Source organism: Fundulus heteroclitus, unplaced genomic scaffold (genome assembly GCF_011125445.2).
Source record: "Fundulus heteroclitus isolate FHET01 unplaced genomic scaffold, MU-UCD_Fhet_4.1 scaffold_45, whole genome shotgun sequence".
NCBI lineage: Eukaryota > Metazoa > Chordata > Actinopteri > Cyprinodontiformes > Fundulidae > Fundulus > Fundulus heteroclitus.
Genome location: NW_023396868.1, coordinates 2487368 through 2511940, shown reverse-complemented (window position 1 = coordinate 2511940; position 24573 = coordinate 2487368). Strand labels below are relative to the sequence as shown.

Below are 24573 nucleotides of genomic sequence, written 5' to 3'. Positions count from 1 at the left end.
TGTGTGATGAGCAATCGAGGCTTCCTGCCGATCAGGAGCCCATCAGCGCTGGTGTGACTGTAACTATTTCTCTGTCTTTACGTAGATAAAATATAACTAAAAGCATACTTGTCTGTTTTATGCGTCCTACATTCAAGGTAATAAGTAAGTGGGGGTCGCCTGACTGGGTAAAAAGAACTGGGTCCACCGAGGGTGCTTCACCGTAGACGGGACAAGGTGAAACAATAACAAGCGTAAGGCACAACGTGGATATTAGAGCCAAACGTATGGCCATGGTGTGACGCCGTACTTTGTCACGCCGCCACTGCCACACCCTCCAATGAAAACCATCTGTGCACCAAACCAAGTAAGACCAACAAGTTATCTGCTTTCTGACACAGTTTCAAGTTGATGACGTAAATGGGGACCGAGAGGGACCTTTCCAATCCGAAAGAAGTGACTTCCTGTTCCCAGGGGGCGAGACTATTTGACCAAATAGAAGCGTTGGGTATCTGAGAGGGATATATAATAACAAATTTGGTTCAGTTTGGTCATTCTGTATAAAAGTTACAGCACTTTGAATTTTCGGTCAAGAAGGTCAGATTGGAGACCTGTTTCCGCCCCCTCAACATGCACAAAAATAGATTTTGACAACTTTTAATCCCCCACGCCTGGACTGCATACTGACCAAATTTGCAGTCAATAGCTCAAAATGCCTCTCTACAACACCTCCCTCAGAGAGTCAGACACCCCCTCTGTAATTCTGACCCAAAATCATTGAAATTTATTCATTCTTTTGCACTCTTTTCCATTATATATATATATATATATATATATATATATATATATATATATATATATATATATATACACACATCTCAGTGACGTGCAGTCAGGGGAGGCAAGTGAGGCCAGGCCTCACTTGTTCTCATGGAAAGAAAGAAAATATATAATAACAATATAAATTTTGATTCACTCAATCATTTATAATAAGTAATTTTTTTTATCTAATTTCCAAATTTTTTATCATATTCTCTTTAAAATCGCAGACTTTTCACTATTTTTCATGTAAATCCTTGGTGGCGCTTGATAGCGAAGCCAGTGAGGCTGCAGCGAGCTTGGCCTACCCTGGGATTGCGCAATCCCATGTTAACTGCGCTGGCTTCCATTCTGTGAATGCATCTTGCTGTCTCTAGATCATACATTCAATTGTTCAAACAGCTATAAACTAATTTTCCACAATTTAATGTATGTGGATTACGAATTGTGTTACGGTTTTGCCGCAGGAACAATTTGTTCGGGAACAGGATCATTTCATGTACCCCACCTCTCGCCCGGTAAACGCTGGAGATAGGCACCAGCAACCTCTGCGACCCCATGAGGGACTAAGCGGGTTAGAAAATGGATGGGATGGATGGATCATTTCATTTCAAAGTTTATTTGGTAGGGACAGACACACATCGACATAGACAAACTGAGCATGACAGCAGTCCCATGTTGCCGTCATAGTAGCTACTGCTAATTCGCAGCACTTGTCCCAAGATGGGCTTTTTTAAAAGGTGCCACTAAAAGTTAAACTAATAGTCATTTAAAATAGCACAACATAATATTGTCAACATCTAAAAACATACAGTAAAATATAGAAACATAAAAAATGATTACAGTTCTGTTTTTGGCCTAACCAGAGTTTCGTTTGTTTTTTAAATATACTAAAACTGGTTATAGACTTTAAATCGCCAGGAAGTGAGTTCCACACTACAGATCCTCTCACGGACAGAGCACTCTGAGCAAAAGTGGTTCTGCTAAAGGGGACCTTACAATTTCTCTCGGAAGCTGCTCTAGTGGATCTGCTATTGCCCTGCAGTCAATCAGACCTCCATCCCCCCCAAATGATGCACTTTTTTACATGGCTACACCAATTTTTGTACGAATATAAAAATAACCACAGTTGTCCTCCAAAGCTAGCTGATACTCACGGTGAAATAATAATTGTGATATCTCATATACTTTCTCAGCTATAGCGATTTGTTCGGGACGATGTTTAGGGCATTTTGCATTTTCGTCAAAATACCCTTTTATTTGATGCTTTTTTTGTGCCTACATTAAAATATGTCCTACAAAAACAGATAGTTTGTCTTGTTCCCCTATCCGCTCTGTAATAAACGCAGAAAAAATATGTCTGTAGCCCTTACGGTTGACGAAATATCGAGTGTTGTTCGAGGCAAAGTTTTGCCATTATATTCCAATTAGACATACTCTGACCCAAAGTGTGTGCATGCAGTAGACAGGCAGTGCAGGTATGAGTGAGTTTCCGTGACAACTGCGCTCTGCTGGCTAGAGGCCAGGGACATGCTCCATTGGCTTAGCATGCCACCTTTTGACACCCAGTGCAGGGGCTGTGATGAACGTAGGAATCTGAAATTAACAAAATCACTTCCTATAAATTGTATAAATTTTTCGGTGATTATCATGTGTCCCTCACTTTTCTGTCACTTTTTGGATTTCACATAGTTTTCCTATTGGGCCTTGGACTCCAAGAGGACCTGGCAGGATGCCCAGACACGATCCACCCGGCCTGTACAGCACCACCCACCTGTGGGAAATGGCACTACACACCATTTTGGTCAAATGTTGAGTTCTGGGCCCAGATTTGGTGAGGCTGTGTTGCTAAAGGAGGCCGATCTAACCCATGACCTTTGGTAACCTTTGGTGAGTTTTAGTATTTCTCCCGTTTTGAGGCACTTTCCAGTACAGGATTTAAACCAAATTTGCAGAGCACTATCACCCAGTGATACTGAACATAACCATTTTCGCAGCTAACAGTTAGCATGTTGCTAACCGGAAGTAGCTCTAGGAAGATCCTACCAACTTCTGCTTGAGAGAGTCTGTACTCAACAATAAATCTGGGCCATGTCGGATAAAGCATCTCCATGTTATGAGGTGTCAAATATCCATTTTGACTCCTTTTTGCCTCTGCTACACGCTGCAGAAATGCTCCAGAGACACCAAATTCACACATTCCGCTCAGTCCCCCACATCATAAAGGTAATGAACAGCACAGAGGGCTGCAGCTGTGAGTTAGACTCCATGACAACGGAACTCTGCTAGCAAGAGGCTCCTAGGAGGTCAGGGACATGGCAACTTTCGACGTCCACTGCAATGGATGTGATGAACATAGGAACCTGAGATTTGCATTGTTACTTCCTGTTAATATTTTTTACGGTACGGTTTTTACGAGGCAGGCACTTCCTTAAATTTCTCAGAAATTTTCTAGTTAAAGTATTTCTGATTCTGATGATTACTGTTGTGTTTATTGACTCTTCTTATGTGGTACAATGCACTCAAAAATTTGTTAAAACACAGAATGACAGACCATACTCACGAAACCTTTGCAGCTGTTTTGAATTAATTATCTGATTAGGGTGTGACACCATGAGTTTCCCATATTGAACTTTTTCGCACTGAATTTTTGATTTTCATTATGCAGGACATTGTCAGGATCCCCGAGCTGTGCACTGGTTTTAGTTAATTAGTTGATTTGCCTCACCTGTTGTCAATGATCCCCAGCTTGTATTTAAGCTCCCTGGGTTTGTTTCCCCATTGTCAGGTCGTTCTGCATTCTCCTGCCTTCTGTGTTGACTTCTGCATTGCTCCATGTCCTCCTGAGTTCTCTTCTGCGGTCTCCTCCGTGTTCCCCTGCGTTGCCGCTGTCCTAAGTTTTGTGCCAAGCCTGAGTTCCTGTAAGTTTTGCCTTCATTAAACCTTTTGAACATCATGCACTGCCCATTGCCTCATTACCGCCTAAGTCCTTGCCACCACCACAACATGACAGAAATGACCCGAGCACATAAGGATCAGGCAATTTGGCAGGAGGTTTTGGCCAGGTGGAGTTGCTCCAGAGGCAGAGCAGGAAGTTCCAGTCTGAGGGGAAAGATGCAGAGCCGATCTGGGCTGAAGTCCCATTCATTTTCGGGGAGGGACTTCACCCTCTGCCAATTCCCTGCCTGCTTCCTGCCTCGCAACTCCGCCTGACAGCACCCAGCTGGATCTCTCCCGTGCCTGTTGGCGAGAACTCCGCTGCTGCTTCCCTGGACGCTGGAAACCTTGCTGCTTCATCGCTGCCGGCTTCAGAGGTTCCTGCTGCGCACGCCACGGCCCTAGCCTGCATGGGTGCTCACGCCACCGCTCCAGCTGACACGAGGGCGCCGTACGCCTCAGCCCCAGCGTTCTCAAGCCTCCTGGGTTCTCCAGCGTTTTCAAGCCTCCAGAGTCCGGCGCCAGCATCGCACTCGGCTGCTCCGCTGTCGGGGTCACCTTCCGTGACGCCCACATCGGACTCTGCCATGCTGTCGCTGTCCAGCGCTCAAGTCTCCTGAACTTTTATATTGACTTTTTCCCTCCCTTCCGAGACCCCCCACCGCCCGCCTTGGCCAGGTTGTTTTTATTTTCATGGACTCTAGTCCAGGCGTCTGGGATCCGCCCTTAAGGGTGGGGGAGTGGGGATTGGGGGGTTGATGTCAGGTGATGTCAGGTGATGTCAGGATCCCTGAGCTGTGGACTGGTTTTAGTTAATTAGTTGATTTGCCTCACCTGCTGTTAATGATCCCCAGCCTGTATTTAAGCTCCCTGGGTTTGTTTCTGCGTTGTCGGGTCATTCTGTGTTCTCCTGCCTTCTGTGTTGATTTCTGCGTTGCTCCATGTCCTCCTGAGTTCTCTTCTGCGGTCTCCTACATGTTCAGGCCACAGCGGAGACCCCACTTAGTGTGGGTGAGGTGGTGTTATGGTTTTGCACATTTATTTATTTTTTTTAAATGAAAACAGTTGAGTTAAGTAATAATTCAATGGAAGCATCAATGATTTACCTAGCTTTTCAAAGTGCATTTAGAACAGTTTATAAAAATAAACTGTTGTCATGGTAGAGTTTGACTTAGCTTTCTGTTTAACATTATATTTCAGTTTTCATCTCTTTTAGGGTGTAGTTATGATTTGACCTTTATTTCTGTTAGTCTTAGCTCCTCCCTTCCCCTCACTTAAGCTTCCCCTTCACTCCCTTTGCAGTCAGTCACACCTGTTGGTAATTATTCAGTCAGATGCATGTCACCTGCTAGTCTCCCTATTTAAGCCTCCCTCTGTCTCACTCTTGTGCCGGTCCGACTTCAGTCACCACCTCTCCATGCCAGTCCTCGTTTTGCCTTTGAAGATTTGTTGCTCTCGTGTTAAGGTTAGTCTTGCCAGTCACTCTAAGGACTGTTACCCTCTGTGTTTTCCTGGAGAAGTTTCTGCTCTGTGTCCTGGTGTTTCTAGAGAACTGCTAACCTGACTAGCCGCCCAGGAGATGCGCTGCTCTGAGCCACAGTGTCTCCTGAGAACTGCTAACTCGTACCACTGTGCTTCCTGGCCACTTTGATCTTTATGGACTCTAGCTCCGGGCCGTCAGCTCCCATCAACACCTACATCTCTGATCCTCTGTAACCCAGACCCTCCGGACTTCATCACCCACCATCCAGCAACCCCTTGTAATAAAACTCTTAAACCTTCAGTCCCGTGTGCGCGTCCTGAGTACACCGGTAAACAATCATGACAGCTCGGACCGGCCAAAAGGTGTACTCAGGCGCCATGTGGGGCTTACCTGCTGGAGTTGATGACCCGAAGATCATCGCCTATGTGATGGAGTGTGAGCGTCAGATGAAGGACAGGTATGCCAAGATGGCTTCAGGCCGGAACGCTGCGCATCCAAGCAAGGCAGACTCCACTACCCAGATGGTCCACGTGGGCGTTGTCACGGCTACTCCGGAGCACAGGAGGACAAGCCGCTTAGCCTCACTTCGTCTCGGTCACCACCTCCATGACTCTCAGCTGGCCCCTCGAGTGAGGCTCATCATTCCACCTATCAGAGCCCCACACGTCGAGGAGGACGAGCTGTGGAGTTTCTACTATGGTGACCGAGACGACCTTCTTCCCTGTGGACCAGCTGCTACCCCTCTGACCGCCTCCGTTTCCCCGTCTGGCTCCTCCCGGCGAAGAAGCCGGTCACTCCGGCGCGTTAAGGCTTCCGAGGACCCGCTTCCGCTCAAATCCCGAGAGGGGGTCCAGGGGGACCCGCCCTCTGAAGCCTGTAGCCCTGCGGCGCCCTCTGAAGCCTGTAGCCCGGTAGCACCCGAGGTAGCCGAGGAGAGGGTTCTGCCGGCCGCCGAAAGCTCCGCTCTGCCCGCCGGCGAGAGCTCCGCTCTGCCGACCGTCGAGAGCTCCGCTCTACCGACCGCCGAGAGCTCTGCGCTGCCGACCGCCAAGAAAGTAGATCCACCGGCCGACGAGGAAAGGGACCCGCCGGCCGACGAGGAAGAGGATCAGCCTGAGGCCTCCGAGGGAGCCGCTTTGCCTCAGCCCGAGGCCTCCGAGGGAGCCGATTTGCCTCAGCCCGAGGCCTCCGAGGGAGCCGCTCTGCCTCAGCCCGAGGCCTCAGAGAGAGCCGCTCTGCCTCAGCCCGAGGCCTCTGAGAGAGCCGCTCTGCCTCAGCCCGAGGCCTCCAAGGGAGCTGCTCTGTCTCAGTCTGAGGCCGCCAAGGGAGTTGCTTCACCTCAGTCCATGACCTCTGGTGATGTTATTTCCGTTCCTTGTTTTTCTGGTCGGGGTCGCCGTTTGCGACGCTCGTCTCTGGTTCTGATCGGCCGGGGCCGCCGTTTGCGGTGCCCGCGCCAGACTTCTGAACTCGGCCGGAGACGCGGACAGCGGTCTCCACGGTTCCTGATTTTGTCTCGTCGGGTCGTCTTCCACGACGCCCGATCCAGACTCGCCTACTCGGCCGGGCCCACCGATTGCGGTCCTTGAGCTGTTTGACATTGCCTCGGCGGGGCCGTCCACCACGGCGCCCGCCTCTGACTTTCCTGCTCGGCCGGAGCAGCAGACTGCGGACCCCGGGCCGCTCGTCTTTGCCTCGTCGGGGCCGTCCACCACGGCGCCTGCTTTTGACTTTTCTGTTCGGCCGGAGCCGGCAACCGCGGTCTCCGGGCCACTTGACTATGACTATGCTTCGCCGCGTGCCTCGTCCAGGACGACCTCCACGAAGACTTTTCTTTTGCTTAGCAGCCGTTTTTGCCTGCGCCCTTAAGGCCAGTGCTTTCTGTTTTATTTTGTTAAAGCTCTGCCTTAGTTTTGAGTGATTTAGAATCCCTCAGTTTAGAATGCTTTAGGGGGTTCTTTGTTTTCTTAGAGTTCTTAGTCTCTGTTTTGCTTTTGTTTTTTCTGCTCTGTTTTAGGGTTCTAGAGTTTGCCTTAGTTTTCTAGCCTTGCTTTGCTTTCTCATTATAGCTTTAGTTCTCTGTTTTTCATGTTAGTGTACTTGTTCATGTCCTAGTTTTCTTGTTTTGCCTTAATTTCTAGTTTAGCTTTAGTCTCATAATTCTGCTTTAGTATTTTGTTTTGATTTAGTAGTTTTTTGCTGTAGTTTTTCTTTTGTGGTGTTATCCCTGACCTAGTTTTCTAGTCTTGCCTTTATTTTCTAGTTCTTGGTTTGATTCTTTATTTTTGTCCTGCGCTCTATGGGTTCCTGCTCTCTCCCAGCGCTTGTTTGGTCCAAGCGCTCCTTAGGTTCAAGCACTCCTAAGGTCCTAGCGCTCGTTTAGACTTCTGACCCCTGATTCTGAGCTGTTTCATGCTCCTTAGCTTTGGCTAGTTAGAGTTTCCTTACTTTGTTTTTGGCCTCTTTGTTCCTCTGTCTTCTAGTATTTAGACCTTTCGGTTGCCCGGCGTGTTAGGACGCCCTCGGTTCTCGGTTGCCCGGCGTGTTAGGACGCCCTCGGTTCTCGGTTCCCCGGCGTGTTAGGACGCCCTCTGTTCTCGGTTCCCCGGCGTGTTGGGACGCCCTCCGTTCTCGGTTCCCCGGCGTGTTGGGATGCCCTCTGTTCTCGGTTCCCCCGGCGTGTTAGGACGTCCACTCTTCTCGGTTCCCCGGCGTTTTAGATGTTCCTGCTTCCCTTGTGCCCCAGCGTTTCCCTCGCGCCCCGCCGATCTCTTTCCTCGCGCCCCGGTGTTTCCCTCACGCCCCAGCGTTCTCTTTCCTCGCGCCCCGGTGTTTCCCTCACGCCCCGGCGTTCTCTTCCCCAAGCCCCGGCTTTTCCCTCACGCCCCGGCGGGTTACCCTGGCGTTCTGTACGCCAGTCGTGCTCCAGCGTGTGTTGTTGAGCACTGGTGTTTTCAGTACACTGTGGTGTGCCCATTCTTGCCCTTTGGCGCTGTGGTGCGCCCGTTCTTGCCCTTTGGCGCTGTGGTGCGCCCGTTCTTGCCCTTTGGCGCTGTGGTGCGCCCGTTCTTGCCCTTTGGCGTTAAGTACGCCCGTTCCTTCCCTTTGGCGTTAAGTACGCCCGTTCCTTCCCTTTGGCGCTGTCGTGCGCCCGTTCCTTCCCTTTGGCGTTGAGTGCGCCCGTTTCTTCCCTTTGGCACTGTCGTGCGCCCATTCCTTCCCTTTGGCGCTGTCGTGCGCCCGTTTCTTCCCTTTGGCGCTGTCGTGCGCCCGTTCCTTCCCTTTGGCGTTGTCGTGCGCCCGTTCCTTCCCTTTGGCACTGTCGTGCGCCCGTTCCTTCCCTTTGGCACTGTCGTGCGCCCGTTCCTTCCCTTTGGCGTTAAGTGCGCCCGTTCCTTCCCTTTGGCGCTGTCGTGCGCCCGTTCCTTCCCTTTGGTGCTGTCGTGCACCCGTTCCTTCTCTTTGGCGTTAAGTACGCCCGTTCCTTCCCTTTGGCGTTTCCGTACGCCCGTTCCTTCCCCCTGGGCGCTTTCGTACGCCTGTTCCCTTTCCTTTGGCATTGATGCACCTGTTCCCTCCTATGGCGCTGTTCGCCTGTCTTACCTGTTTTGCCCTTTCACATTTTGCTTGTTCTGCTCACTGGCGTTAGTATGCCTGTCTCACCTGTTTTGCCCTGTGACATTGGTTGCCTGTTTTGTCCTCTGGCGATGTATGCCTGTTTATCCGTTTTTCGCCCTTGTTTGCCTGCCAACGTCTGTTTGAAGCTTTGTTTTTCCTATCAGGAGTTGTTAGAAACCCCTTTAGTCTGCTTTCGTTTTTCCTCTTTGTTTTGGTCTGCCCTGATTGGGTAGTTTTCTGTTTGATTTTGGCCCGCCATCCGTACCTCCCTCCACCCACCCTGGCTAGTTTAGTTTTGATTATGATTCCACTGTGCTTCCTGGCCACTTTGATCTTTATGGACTCTAGCTCCGGGCCGTCAGCTCCCATCAACACCTACATCTCTGATCCTCTGCAACCCAGACCCTTCGGACTTCATCACCCACCATCCAGCAACCCCTTGTAATAAAACTCTTAAACCTTCAGTCCCGTGTGCGCGTCCTGAGTACACCGGTAAACAATCATGACAACTGTTAAATGTATTTATTTTGCACTAAGATTTACAATACTCATGGCAACTTATCTATGATCATATGTAGATGACTAATAAATGGTCTTTTAGAAAATAAATATACTGTTGCGGATTATTAGAATAACCTCTAAAAGTGGATGACCTCTTAGGTTGTCTTACATTATTCTTCCCTTTTCTTGATTACAATCCTTGCTGTCTGCCTTTGTTGTGAATGGCAATAAAAGCCTTATTTAAAACTCAGATTACAAATGTAGCTCAATAGGGTTTTGGTGAATATTTTGGGCATCTATAGTTTGTGTTCACATTATAAAAGGAAAATCATTTGTACATAAACTAGTTATATTGACGTGACATTTGTAATTCACAATGGGGGAAAAAGTTAATAATCATGAAAATTTGTAACCTATCGTGGCTTTCCGACTGTCCTCCTGGTCTGATCCCACACCAGTATGACCGGGACTGCTGGTTTGCTCTGCCTCTGAAAAAAAAGGTGCATAATAATACATAGGTGTAGGTGTGTGTGTACTTGTGCATGCAGCTGAGTGAGACTTTTTTGCACATTTTACTAGTAAAGTGAGGACTTTGATGTGAAGTGAGGACCTTTTCCTAATCTTCTTTTGGATAGAGGTTAGGTTTAGGATTAAGGTGTCAACTAAGTTTAGGGTTAGGCATGAAGTGGTATGGGTTGGGGTCAAGACTATAAAAAGGGTTGAAAATGATTGCAGGGTTTCTGTGGGTGTAACCAATTTAAGACCTTATTAAGACCATTATGAATCAAATTTAAGCATCCAGAAGAATTGCAGTCGTAAAATTACTCAACATTGGTGAACTTATTCAAATTCACTCTGTCTGAATTTGAATAAGTTCAAACAGCTTTCTGGCATAACAATGTATATATATATTGTTATGCCAGAAAGCTGTTTGAATATGATTATTATTATTAGGGTTAGGGCGCCACTGTAGCGCATTCACTCTGGGACTCCTTACATTTTACGATCGATTCTCTAGCTCCATTAGCTTGTCTTCTGGCTGTGTGTACAGCTTTAACATGTCGGTTAAAACCTCTTCTGTGTTCTGAATTCTGTCCTCTAGCTTTCCAATATGCTCTACCACCTCACTCACTCTATTATTTACCTTGCCGATATCTTCTTTCATTGTTCCCAGTTGTTCTCTATTTCCTTTTCAAAATCAAATAATCACTTCCAGAATCAATTCCAGGTCGTCCCTTTGCTTCTGCTCTCTTGGTGTTTGCTCCTTCGTTAGTTGTTAACCTTAGCCTCATGTTCGCACCAGTTCCCTGATGCCTCGTTGCTCAGTGGCAAAGTCAAACAGATATCCAACTAAACGTCCAACCCCCTTTCCCTTGTCGTTTCAACTTATATAAATTACTCCGTTTGTATGGGGATTTACATGAAATCCCCATACAGAACCCAACGGGTTCTGTCGGGAGCTCCCTCACAATGCAGCCATCGCCATGATGTTCCGACAGGAAGCTCCTTTTGCTTGAATTATATTATGATGATGTATCCTAATTACCAGATCTGTGGGAAGAGGAGGAGGAGTGGCAACTATCTTTCAGTCTGATTTATTAATTAGTCTCTGGCCAACTAATAATTACAGTTCTTTTGAACATTTAACCCTCAGTTTCCCTCATCCAAACTGCAAAGCAATAAAACCTCTTCTGTTTGTTGTTTTGTATCGTCCACCAGGCCCTTACACTCAGTTTTTGGATCAGTTGTCAGATTTCTTATCTGATTTGGTGTTAAATACTGATAAGGTTATTATAGTGGGGGATTTTAACATCCATGTTAACACTGAATTTGATAACCTTAGTGTAGCCTTTAAAACTATCCTAGATTCAATTGGTTTTGTTCAAAATGTGCATAAACTGACGCACTCTCGGCTCCATACTTTAGACCTTGTTCTGACATATGGCATTGATTGTGAAGAATTAACAGTATTCTCTCACAACCCTGTCCTGTCTGATCATTTTTTTAATAACATTTGAGTTTAATCTAACTGAGTTCTCCACCCCCAAAAGAGGGTTCCATTATAGTAGATCTTTATCGGATAATGCTGTATCAAAACTTAAAGAGTCTGTCCCCTTTTTAATATCCTCAGTATTGCAGAAATGCCCTGTAGATGGCAGCAACGCTGTTTCTTCCCATTCACAAATCGATACCTTTGCTAACAATGTGACTTCCTCATTGCGTTCTGCATTAGACAATGTAGCTCCCTTGAAAAAGAAGGTGATTATTCACAGGAAGCTGGCTCCCTGGTTTAATTCAGAGCTGCGTTCCTTGAAGCACAATGTTAGGAAATTGGAGAGAAAATGGCGCTCTACACACCAAGAGGAATCCTACTTAATCTGGAGGGACAGTCTATTGTTGTATAACAAGACCCTTCGCAGAGTTAGAGCAGCATATTTTTCATCATTAATTGAAGAGAATAAAAATAATCCTAGATTTCTCTTTAGTACAGTTGCCAAACTTACCCAGAGCCACAGCTCTGTTGATCCATCCATTCCCTTAGCTCTTAGTAGCAACAATTTTATGTGATTCTTCATAAATAAAATTGATGCCATTAAAAATAAAATAATTGGCATCCTCCCAAACATGATTACCTCTTCCTCAGTAAGTGAGGCAGCATTGGAGGAATCTTTAGAACCTGCGCAGTGTTTGAACTGTTTGGAAGCAGTAAAGCTTTCTAAAATCTAAAATTGTCCTACAAAGACTTGAACATACTGTAGGGATTAAGGGGAAAGCATTTGGCTGATTTAAATCTTATCTATCGGACAGATTCCAGTTTGTTCATGTTAATAATAAATCTTCCTCAAACTCTAGGGTCACCTGTGGAGTACCACAGGGTTCAGTCCTTGGACCAATTCTCTTTACTATATATATGCTTCCGATTGGCAAAATGATCAGACAGCATGGGATTAACTTCCACTGTTATGCTGATGATACTCAGCTATATTTATCCATAAATCCTGATGAATCCAATCAATTACTTTGACTGCAGTCATGTCTTGATGACATCAAAAGCTGGATGACTTTAAATTTCCTGCATCTAAATTCTGACAAGACCGAAGTTGTAATCTTGTTGTAAATAAACTTCCTAACCAATCACTTAATCGGGGTGGCATTAACTTGGCCTCTGGTAATAAGGTAAAAAAGCTTGGTGTTATTTTTGACCAAGACATGTCATTTAAATCCCATATTAAACAGGTTTCCAGAGTTTCCTTTTTTCACCTCCGGAATATCGCCAAAATTAGAAACATTCTGTCCATGAGTGATGCTGAAAAACTGGTCCATGCATTTGTTACTTCAAGGCTGGACTATTGTAATTATTTACTATCAGGAAGTCCACAAAATGCAGCTCAGTCTTCAGCTGATCAAAAATGCTGCAGCAAGAGTTCTGATGAAAATCAACAAGCGGGATCATATTTCTCCAATTTTAGCTTCCCTTCATTGGCTTCCTGTTAAATCAAGAATAGAATTTAAAATTCTTCTTCTAACGTATAAAGCCCTTAATAATCAAGCTCCATCATATATCAGAGCTCTGATTACCCCGTATGTTCCTAACAGAGAACTTCGCTCTCAGACTGCAGGTCTGCTGGTGGTTCCTAGAGTCTCTAAAAGTAGAATGGGAGGCAGATCCTTTAGCTATCAGGCTCCTCTCCTGTGGAACCAACTCCCAGTTTTGGTCCGTGAGGCAGACACCCTGTCTACTTTTAAGACTAATCCTAAAACCTTTCTTTTTGACAAAGCTTATAACTAGAGTGGCTCATGTTACTCTGAGCTACCTTTATAGTTTTACTGCTATAGGCTTAGGCTACTGGAGGACATCAGGATCTAATTTTCTCACTCTTTAGAGTTCTACTGTTCTTCAATTATGCATTGTATGTCGTCATTTCTGCTTTAACTTTCTGTTCTCTCTCTTTTATCTTCATAGTAGGTACACCTGGTCTGGCGTTCTGTTAACTGTGACATCATCCAGGGAAGACAGCTCACCCGCTATTACCATCTAATGTAGAACAGATTACTGGATCAATGTGTGCTTCTGTGATTTTTTGTATCTCTTGTTGTGTCTCTGCTCTGTCTTTTGTAACCCCCAGTCGGTCGAGGCAGATGACCGTTCATACTGAGCCCGGTTCTGCCGGAGGTTTTCCTTCCCGTTAATGGGGAGTTTTTCTTCCCACTGTCGCTTCATGCTTGCTCAGTATGAGGGATTGCAGCAAAGCCATGTACAATGCAGACGACTCTCCCTGTGGCTCTACGCTTCCCCAGGAGTGAATGCTGCTTGTCGGGACTTTGATGCAATCAACTGGTTTCCTTATATAGGACATTTTTGACCAATCTGTATAATCTGACCCAATCTGTATAATATGATTGAACTTGACTTTGTAAAGTGCCTTGAGATGACATGTTTCATGATTTGGCGCTATATAAATAAAATTTAATTTAATTGAATAAATTGTTAAGTAAAATTTATGGCAACTCTACCAACCGTGAGGAACATCACTGAATGAACCAGAGACAAAAAAAACAAAAAACTTTAAGAAGTCTCACTTTAACAAAAACACAGTTTTTGGCCCATTATGGCAGAACTGTACCAAATTCACAGATCCGCCTGGCACACTGTCCAGTAAAACCTTTGTGGAACAAGTGTGCTTCAACTGGTTCAGTCCAGATTTGTTGCAGTTATAGTCAAGATGTGGATCTATAAAATATGAGAATTCTCCTATAAAAATCAAAGGGGTTTTCATGATGTTTTGCAGAGGGTTTTTTTCTTTGTTTAATCACCTATAAATCAGACATGCTGACATTTGCAATAATGGTTCCACCTGAAAAATTTTCTTTGATGCCTTTTTGTCACACAAATACTAACTTTTACATTTACAATTTATAACTGTGGAGCTGTATTTGATTTATTTCAGATATGTAATTTCAGGCAGAGATTGGTTGGGGTTAAATGGGTGTCAGAAATTTAAGACCTATTAAACAATATACATGACAAATCTATGAATTAAAGATTTTTTTAAGACCCTGCAGAAACTCTGTGAATGGAAGTCAAAACAAGGTCCTCATTTTGTATTTAAAACATGGATGTGTGTGTGTGTGTGTGTGTGTGTGTGTGTGTGTGTGTGTGTGTGTGTGTGTGTGTGTGTGTATACCTTTCTCCTGCACATAGAATGCGAGGTAGAGGTCTAGCTCTTTCACAGAAATTGAGATGTGTTGTGGCTGGACACAGAGTACAGGACTGGAGCACTGCCCTCCCTTAACCAGACGTTCTCCATCTGTGCTTTCTAGAGGGATTCCTTTGAAGAGAATAACCATCACCAAGTCCAACCTCCATACCTAGAATAAACAGATTGCAATTATGAACAAACAATGAAATAATTGTCAGCCAATGATAAAATACTTAAATTTGTATTGGTATTCATCATGAGATCTCAGGGTAATAGTGCCTCCTCATAAAAAGATTTACTTCAATTGAACAGACATTAAATTATTTAGATAAAAAATGATACAATGCAATATAGTTAGAAAATCTTTTAGTGTGAGATTTAAGCAAAGATATGTTAATTCATTACAAAAGAAATCCATTGCATGTTGTAGATCTCTTGAACAGTTTTTTATCCTCACTTCTTGGAAAGGACAAAAAAACAAATAAATAAAAAAAATATTTTGCACCTGAGCTGCATCTACCATATGGACAAATGGATTTGCAACTTTGCAAGGAAAAAAGACAAGAATAATGTCTAAAGGTAAAAGGCATCATGATATCTGTGAATTCAGTAAGCTGATAAAAACTGTTTTGATCGTGCAACCAGATAATGAATATATATAATAAATATATTTCTGCTTATTTGATATGTTGTTATATGGATAACATGTATACTGCATCAGTATGATGTCATCCTGAGATTCATCAACTTTATTTCAGACACAAATTGGTCCATATTAAAACACAGACAAACAGAACAGCAAAAATAAGACACAAAAAAGAGAATGTTTATCTATTGCCATATAAGCTGAGGGGCCAGCGTTTCCACAGACTAGAAAAAATCTAATTGAGCATTGTACAGGGTTGATCAGAATGTAAATTATGCTAATTACAGATTTTTTTAGCCTTCACATACATCTGTACATCAGATTTCGAAGCACCACATCACAAGTTGGTACATTGACATTCTCAAATATCTGACATGCACTACTCCATAGCGGCACCTTAAGCAGCATTCTGATGCCATCATTGTATATCACCTGAAGTTTGTGCCTACTACTTTCTCTGTAATGCCGCCACAGGTGGACAGTATACATTGGAGTACAATATGCTTTAAAAACTGCTGTTTTGACCGATACTGGGAATTTACAAATAAGCATATTAACTTGTGCATATTGTATACAATGCTGCCTGTAAATGTCTTTATCATCAGACAGGTCAGCAGTTATGTAATGTCCGAAGTATTTCACCTCATCACTACTTTGAGGATGTTGTCCGAAAGAGTAAAGTCAGGAAAAGATCATTTACAGTCCTCTTTGCTCCTGACAGTCATAATGTTGCTTTTTTTCCCCCATTGTATTTAATATCAAAGTCTATACCATACTTAGAGAAAACCCTTAACAGTTGCTGCAGTCCAGCACCAAATGGCCAGAAAATCATAAGATCATCCGCATACATCAGGTGGTTGATGGCTGTGTTGCTGACCCGGCAGCCAGTCCTACATTGATCAGATGTGGATGAAAGTTGTTGAACTCCATCTGGAGGTTCTACTGTCATCCTACAGTGACAGTATCCACTGAAAACATACAGTTTACTAGCAACAATGACAGCAACTTAGGTCAAAGTGACTATATAAATAGATTTTGAGGTTTTTTATTTTGAAATTCCACATCATACGTGGATGAAAGTTGTTGAGCAGCATCTGGAGCTGTTCTACTGTCATGCAGAAGTGACAGTATACTTTGAAAATGTAAGGTTTTGTAGCAACATTGACAGCAACATGACTTAATATAGAGATTTTTTAAATTAATTTTGAAATTCCACATCATGTACCATATTTGTCAGACCATAAGGAGCACCGAAATATAAGGAACACAGTGAATTAACGTGTCTTTGTCCGCATAAGGTGTACTGGATTATAAGGCACACTAAATATTCTTCCCAAGTGTGTAATATCCCTCCTGATCTCCGAGAACAGGGTGCCAGCATCAAGAGTGGCATACACACTCATCAGTTTGGCTTTGATCACTGGAAAGTTGTCCTCTGCTCCTGTACCAATTAATTCAATTCAGTTCAATTCAATTTTATTTATATAGCGCCAATTCATGAAACATGTCATCTCAAGGCACTTTACAAAGTCAAAATCAATCATATTATACAGATTGGTCAAACATTTCCTATATAAGGGAACCAGTTGATTGCTTCAAAGTCCTGACAAGCAGCATTCACTCCTGGAGTAGCGCAGAGCTACAGGGAGAGTCGTCTGCATTGTACATGGCTTTGCAGCAATCCCTCATACTGAACAAGCATGGAGCGACAGTGGAAAGAAAAACTCCCCTTTAACGGGAAGAAAAAACCTCCAGCAGAACCGGGCTCAGTATGAACGGTCATCTGCCTTGACCCACTGGGGGTTACAGAAGACAGAGCAGAGACACAACAAGACAGACAAACAAGCACAGAAGCACACATTGATCCAGTAATCTGTTCTACATTAGATGGAATTGCGGGTGATCTGTCTTCTCTGGATGATGTCACAGTTAACAGAACGCCAGACCAGGTGTACCTACTATGAAGAAAAAAGAAAGAGAACAAAAAGTTAAAAGCTGAAAGGACAACAGTCATTTCAATGTAATACAATGCAAAACTAGAGAACAGTAGAAATCATTAGAGTGAGAGTAATAGGCCCTGATATCCTCCAGTAACCTAAGCCTATAGCAGCACAACTATAGAGGTTGCTCAGGGTAACTAGAGGCTGACATTTTTTCGGGAATCCTGTGGGTCATGTGATTCCCGTGGGAATCCCGCGGGATGGGAGTCAACATTACTAAATATCACGTGATTGGGACGGTACATTATTATATATCAACGGGAGCAGATGGGAGCGGGATTAAACCAATTGCAGGTACAATAAACTAGGATTGATGCCAAAAAATAAAATAAAATGGAAAATCAAAAATGTAGGTTCGCCGCCGCCATTTTGTAGTTTTTTTCAAAGAAACCTAAACCATAATGCAAGTCAAAAGAACTACACGACCCAAAAGCCAACAGTGCTTCCGGTCTATTTTTTCCGCCAGCGCTCAAAACAGAATTGGGGGGGACAACCTCTAGTGGCGAACTCAACCTGGAAAAGTTGTATTTGCAACGCAAAGTCAGAAGTAAGGACTTATCTATTAAACTCACAGAGCGACTGTAAAGTTGCAAATATTAACAAACTTGACGAGAGTTGAATGTTAACACTCAGTACCCTGCTTGTAAAACGTGTTTCCTGGACTCATTTTCCAATGTGCAACAGTGTAATAATACAGCTGATAACTTAAAACTACTTTATTATTTTATTTAGTATTATTTGAACAGTTGTGTTTTTTTCCGTTTTAACCCACTAACTGAACAACACTTCTCTTTCACTTTTTAAAAAAAGTAAAACATGTCTACTTCCATGACTGGTCAGATAAAAATGAGACGGAGCTGACTGGACCGGCATTTCCTGGGTCCAGGACCGCACCACCCCCAAAAATTAACGTAATCTCACTCTCAATTTTTGATAAAAGTTTAAAGGTCTGTAGGAATGTGTTTAATGTTGGATGAATGTATTGGTTCTGATAGTAAACCCTAATTAGTTTGTGGATATTTTATTGCAAACGGAAAAATACTAATATGCTTGAGTAATATTTAACTTTTTCTTTTACAAAACTGAGTTTATGAACCATTGAGGTACATTATCTAAATTTTGAAAGCAATGCCTTTATACACTTTTTTTATTGAGTGTAGAACTCTTGCTAGGTGCAATATTCTTTAGTTTCAGCAATTTGAAACATAAAAGTAACTTCATTGTTTATGTGAAACAATTACTTAATGAATTAGTAAAAGGCAACATTGCACATTTTGTTTATTCAACTAAGATAGGCATGGTCTGTTTCCTTGTTTGTTACTTTTATTATTTATTTATTATTATTCCTTTTACTTTAACTGGCCTTTACTACAGCTAAAACAGGAACTTAACTTGCCCTTCATAGACATTCAGGTTTAATGTATTGCCAGAAAACTTAATGAAGACAACAAGAATGGGAGTGGGGCAGGAGCAGGAGTCATTCTGAGTGGGAGCAGGATGGGAGTGGGAGTAATATTACAGGGAGTGGGACGGGACAGGACTTTATTTTTTACTTTGGCCCGGGATTGGGACAGGACACAATTTTTTTCTGTGGGAGTGGGATGGGACAGGAGTGAAAATTCACTCCATGTCACCCTCTAAGGGTAACATGAGCCACTCTAACTATAAGCTTTGTCAAAATGGAAAGTTTTAAGATTAGTCTTAAAAGTAGACAGGGTGTCTGCCTCACGGACCAAAACTGGGAGTTGGTTCCACAGGAGAGGAGCCTGATAGCTAAAGGATCTGCCTCCCATTCTACTTTTAGAGACTCTAGGAACCACCAGCAGACCTGCAGTCTGAGAGCGAAGTTCTCTGTTAGGAACATACGGGGTAATCAGAGCTCTGATATATGATGGAGCTTGATTATTAAGGGCTTTATACGTTAGAAGAAGAATTTTAAATTCTATTCTTGATTTAACAGGAAGCCAATGAAGGGAAGCTAAAATTGGATCTCTTGATCCCGCTTGTTGATTTTCATCAGAACTCTTGCTGCAGCATTTTGGATCAGCTGAAGACTTTGAACTGCATTTTGTGGACTTCCTGATAGTAAAGAAATACAATAGTCCAGCCTTGAAGTAACAAATGCATGGACTACTTTTTCAGCATCACTCCTGGACTGAATGTTTCTAATTTTGGCGATATTCCTGAGGTGAAAAAAGGAAACTCTGGAAACCTGTTTAATATGGGATTTTATTATTCCAATGATTCTCCACTGCTCCTTTTTGGGGCACGCGTCCGCTCCTCTACTATTGTTCACAGCCATTGCATTTGTAACTGTTCTTTCCTGCCGCTTTCTTTGCAACAGTGCTCAATGCTAGGGACTTTAGCAGCGCGTCCTCACCCTCTCCTGGTGGCTCAAATGCGGCACTGCTGGTGTTTCTGCCTGCGCAGGTTCAGCCGCTCCACTCATTTAATCAGGTGAACCGCATACACTCTCGATATCTGCCTGCCAGCTGGCAATCCGTAACCGCTGTACTCGCACCAAGGTTTTTATTCACGCTTGCTTGAGTCTTCATAGCCGCACTTCCCTGCTCAGCCTAGTGGAGTGGCTAAGCAGAGCCGACACAGCCATGCTGCCAAACCCAACAAGTGATAGCTCATCCAGATAGTGTGAGACGAACCTGGGGATGTTTTCTCAACATTCATCAATCAGCAGTCTTTAATGTTATTTGGGTCCATTTCGGGGCCTTTTTGCCTGATGCTGGCAATAGAAGTCGTGCAGATTTGAAACTGTAGACACTTGAACTCTTATCCACGCAGATGAGAAATTGCTTGACACTGACAATATAATTTCATCTTGTGTCAGAGTTCTCACTTTGTTGAAAGTTGATCACTCTCCCATCTGTGGATTGATACACAAAAATCTCAGATTTTGTTTGAGGGCCACCAGCTCCTCCAGCCCACACTGCCACATCCGCTGCCATTTTAACTTAGGCTACGTTCACAATGCAGCCTGAAGTGACCCAATTCCGATTTTTTTGCCCATATGCGACCTGCATCTGATTTTTTCATGACAGTCTGAACAACACACATCGGATTTTTTCAAATGCGACCTGTGTCTGTAGGGCCGGGTCGCATTTATCCGACTTGTACGTCACTGATACTTATCATTGATCCGGTAACAAGCACCTGTTGCAAGCCAATACAGCCCCACGGCAACACGTTTACTCACTGCTATGGCCCACCGAAGATGTGGGTCTTTACGTGAGAGCGCCGTTCACAGACGCACATAAAGGTTGCCTTTGTCATTTGAAAATTGTGAATGAAGTCTGTATCAGTAAAGCCGCACACGTTCACACCATTCCTGGCTTCGACTCAACACCCACACGTTTCTCTGTGTGGACATTACTGCCCCACAAAACGCCATTGCGAAAAATGTGGCTCTTTCTTTTCGATCTTCTTACAAAGATTGTGTCGTAATGTGCTGGCTACGGCTGAAGAATAAGGTAAAGAACGCAGGATACGCTGCAGCATTACGATCCATGTTTACTTCTGCAAACACTGAGCACGCTTGCTATGTGTGACATCATCGCGTCCTCTACTGCGCGTGCGGGACACTTAAGTTGTATGAATTCAGTTTACACAGGAGATCACATACAAGTCGCATATATTTGGTGTGTGAACAGACACAAAAAAAAAAATCAGATTTCACAAAAACAATCGGAATTGAGCATCAATTAGGAAAATACTCATTAGTTGCAGCCCTATTTATATTTTCTACTACCAAAGATATATATGCACACAAGCACACACAATATACAATCTGAAGAGCAAAAAAAAAAGCATGAGAAACTGGAGAAATACAAAGAGCTCAGGGAAGAATTAGAAAGAGGCTGGAAGTGAAGACAACAGTTGTGCCCATGGTCATCGCAGCACTCGGGGCAGTAACCCCACTCTGAAAAAATGGCTCCAACAAAAACCTGGAGAAACATCAGACATCTAGGTCCAGAAGAGCACAATCTTAGGAACAGCTAAGATCCTAGGAAGAACCCTCAGGCTCCCAGGCCTCTGGTAGAGGACCTGAGCTTGAGAAATGGAGAGCCACCCATCATGCTCAGGGGAATGAGGTGTGGGATTTTAGATTGCAAATAAACAATATGTAACACAAATCACAGCTTAGCTGTTTTGTTTCCATTTTAAAAAATTTAAAATACAAGTTAATCACAAAATACTAAATAATAAAATATAGAAAACGTAAATGAAACCGTTTTAAACCAAATAAATTTTACTTAAATCTTTTAACCAGGCGGGTTACACACACACACACACACATATATATATATATATATATATATATATATATATATATATATATATATATATATATATATATATATTCAAGAGGCACGCACGACACCATCCACATCAATGGAATGGCTGTTGAGTGTGTCTCCAGTTTCAAGTTTCTGGGGACCCACATCTCAGCGGACATGTCCTGGTCAACCAACACCTCCTGCCTGGTCAAGAAGGCTCACCAGCGCCTCTTCTTCCTGAGGACACTGAGGAAAAATCAGCTATCCTCGACTATCCTGGTGAACTTCTATCGCTGTGCAGTAGAAAGCATCCTGACCAACTGTGCAACAGTGTGGTATGGGAGCTGTACTGTTGCAGAGCGCAAGGCACTGCAGCGGGTGGTGAAAACCGCCCAGCACATCACTGGGACTCCACGACCCACCATTGAGCACGACCAGAAGAAACACTGCCTACATCGAGCTCGCAGCACCCTTAAGGACTCTTTCCACCCAGCCCACAGACTGTTTTCTCTCCTGCCCTCCGGCAGGCGTTTCAGGTTCCTCCGGACCAGAACCAGCAGACTAAAGAACAGCTTTATCCCCAGAGCTGTCTCTTTATTGAACTCTAACCCTGACTGATAGACTCTCCTCTCCCTTCTCACACTCCATTTGTTATTTGCAAGACTATAATGATTACTTGCACTCCTGGCTGTTACTATTGTAACAACTGTTTACATGCATCTTGCACTACTCACCTTGACTGAATATTGATTTGCACTGCTGACTGTCTATTCACAGTACCAATTGTTTACATATACATTTTCAATACCGTATTTTAACTGTGCAATTACCTTCCACTGCACTTTAATTTATATAGCTTCTGTCCAAACTTTATTTATTCATTTTATAGTAATAGCTACTTGTATATTATGCTCACAATTCTGCCTATAGTAATGGCCATCTGTACATATATTCATAGTACATGTAAACTCTGTTATAATAATCATCTGTATATTATTTTATTGTACATATCTGTTAAACTCCACCTGTAATATCCACCTGTATATTATATTTGGTACATATCCAGGTTCGCAATACTAGTTATCTATATATTATACTCATAGGACAAATCTATCAGCAAAATTCTGTTTATAATAGTATCCATCTCTATATTTATTCAGTAAAAACCCATGTCTTGTACTTATGGAACCATTGTTTATCCTGCACTTGCTGCTATTGCACTTCTGGTTAGACCTAAACTGCATTTCATTGCCTTGTACCTGTACCTGTGTAATGACAATAAAGTTGAATCTAATATATATATATATATATATATATATATATATATATATATATATATATATATAGATATAGATATAGATATATATATATATATATATATATATATATATATAGATAGATATATATATAGATAGATATATATATAGATAGATATATATCTATATATATATATACAGGGTGCGATTTGCAAAAAAACCAGAGGGGGGGATCATTTCCTCGATTAATCACATAATGTCGATAGGTAACTCGAGATTATTTGCAAATTAATTGTATGTTTTATCCTTTTATTTATGAAAGTGTAATAGCCTGTTTGGGCATTTTAATATGCAATTTTGCAATAAATGACACTAATAAAATACATGCTAGTACAAAAAATATTTTTATTTTGTTATTTTTCAAGCACTTTTGAGAATTGGAATGAAAACATCCTTTTGCCAAATGTTAAACTCTGGACTATGATGGCTAAATGACTAATCATGATGCCCTGATGTTTACGCAATGTGTAAATAAATTTGTAAATAAATACCATGACAATATATATTTTTGCCTCTTAAACAAAGATAGACATGGTATTAGGCATTAATAAAAAAATTACATTTCAATAAAGTCATAAGTTTTATTGTTCGTTTTTTCACTCTCTCTCACACACATCTAATTCTGAGCTTTCACACCAACAATACCTTCTTTGAATATTTTTGCTTGCTGTTTATATCCATATTCATACAGTTTAAGCCTGGAAAAAGATTTTAAATTTCATGGTCATTCCAGTCTTACACTTTGCTTGCAACTGGGCAGGAGCTTAGTACCCTGAAAGAGACTGTTTAGCAGTTGCTAAACAGGTCCTGCCCAGGTCCTTCGTTTGGCAACGTGATTCAGCCTTAGTTTGTCAAATACAGAGAAAACAAATTAATAAGCATTAAAGTACGGTTTATGGGTTGGGTTTCTGCAATGTTCTCAGCATGTTAAAAGCTCATCTTCAGAACCAATGTCTGCTCAAAATGGTGATCTGCACCAAGTAATCTACTTTCAGCAGTTATCACCGGTTATTGTACCGTAAACTGCAGAAAATACGTGCAGAGTTGCTCTGTCTGCCTTTACTACCGTCGGATCCTAAGGCGGAGGGATATTTCAGCTAGATACAAAGCGTCTAGTGAAGGCAGGTCTCTTAAAGGTATACTATGCAACTGGGGTTGATTTTCAAGCGAGGCTCCCCCCAGAGGGCGAAAGTAAAAGTGCACTGTCGTAAAGATGCTCAGCTGTTCTGGTTTCTCCGTCAAGCCAGGCGCGGTTGTTTTGAGCTTAGCAGACAGGCGAACGCAACGAAAAGTGGAAAAAATGGCAGTACAAACAATGACTAACACAGTGAAGGTATGAACATCAGGGTTTCCCGCAGCGCTATCTTGGCGAGGTGGCCGCCGCGGCCGCCGCGGCCACCGCGACGCCACCGCCTCGCCAAGCCGCGGCGGCTGTGGCTTGGCGGCGGCGGCGGCTTGGCGAGGCGGCGGCTTGGCGAGGCGGTGGCGTCTCGCCAACATAAAAAAAAAAAATAATAATAAAAATAATAAAAATAATAATAATAAAACTCGATATGCTTGCATGTTTATTTGACGTTAACACGTGGTTCTTTGTTGTTGCTTTCGCGGGTGCATATAGTGAATGGCAGGGCAAAAACACATGGAGTTCTCGCCATAAAGCAAGACCGACTCTCGCGGTCTTGCACGAGACTTCTGAGCCAGTGGGTGCGGGCCGAGGGCTCTTGCAATTGCAAGTACGGTATTTCCCCCACAGACCACCAGGGCGGCCGAGAAAACCTTTG

General features: G+C 43.2%; 1 protein-coding gene across 11 annotated transcripts in view; it reads right to left on the bottom strand.

The window, feature by feature from the left end:
* The window catches only part of nfic (nuclear factor I/C), a 274335-nt gene that overhangs the window by 209707 nt on the left and 40055 nt on the right, over nucleotides 1-24573 (bottom strand). For 9 of the 11 annotated variants that reach the window (XM_036131679.1, XM_036131681.1, XM_036131685.1 and 6 more), the window contains exons 4-5: nucleotides 14524-14707; nucleotides 9751-9825 (exon numbers count right to left, since the gene is read on the bottom strand). In XM_036131679.1, the coding sequence (XP_035987572.1) occupies nucleotides 9751-9825; nucleotides 14524-14707 (259 nt within the window). Of the gene's footprint in view, nucleotides 1-2592; nucleotides 4737-9750; nucleotides 9826-14523; nucleotides 14708-24573 lie in introns of those variants that run through there. The other 2 variants (XM_036131686.1, XM_036131688.1) reach the window with 2 other exon arrangements.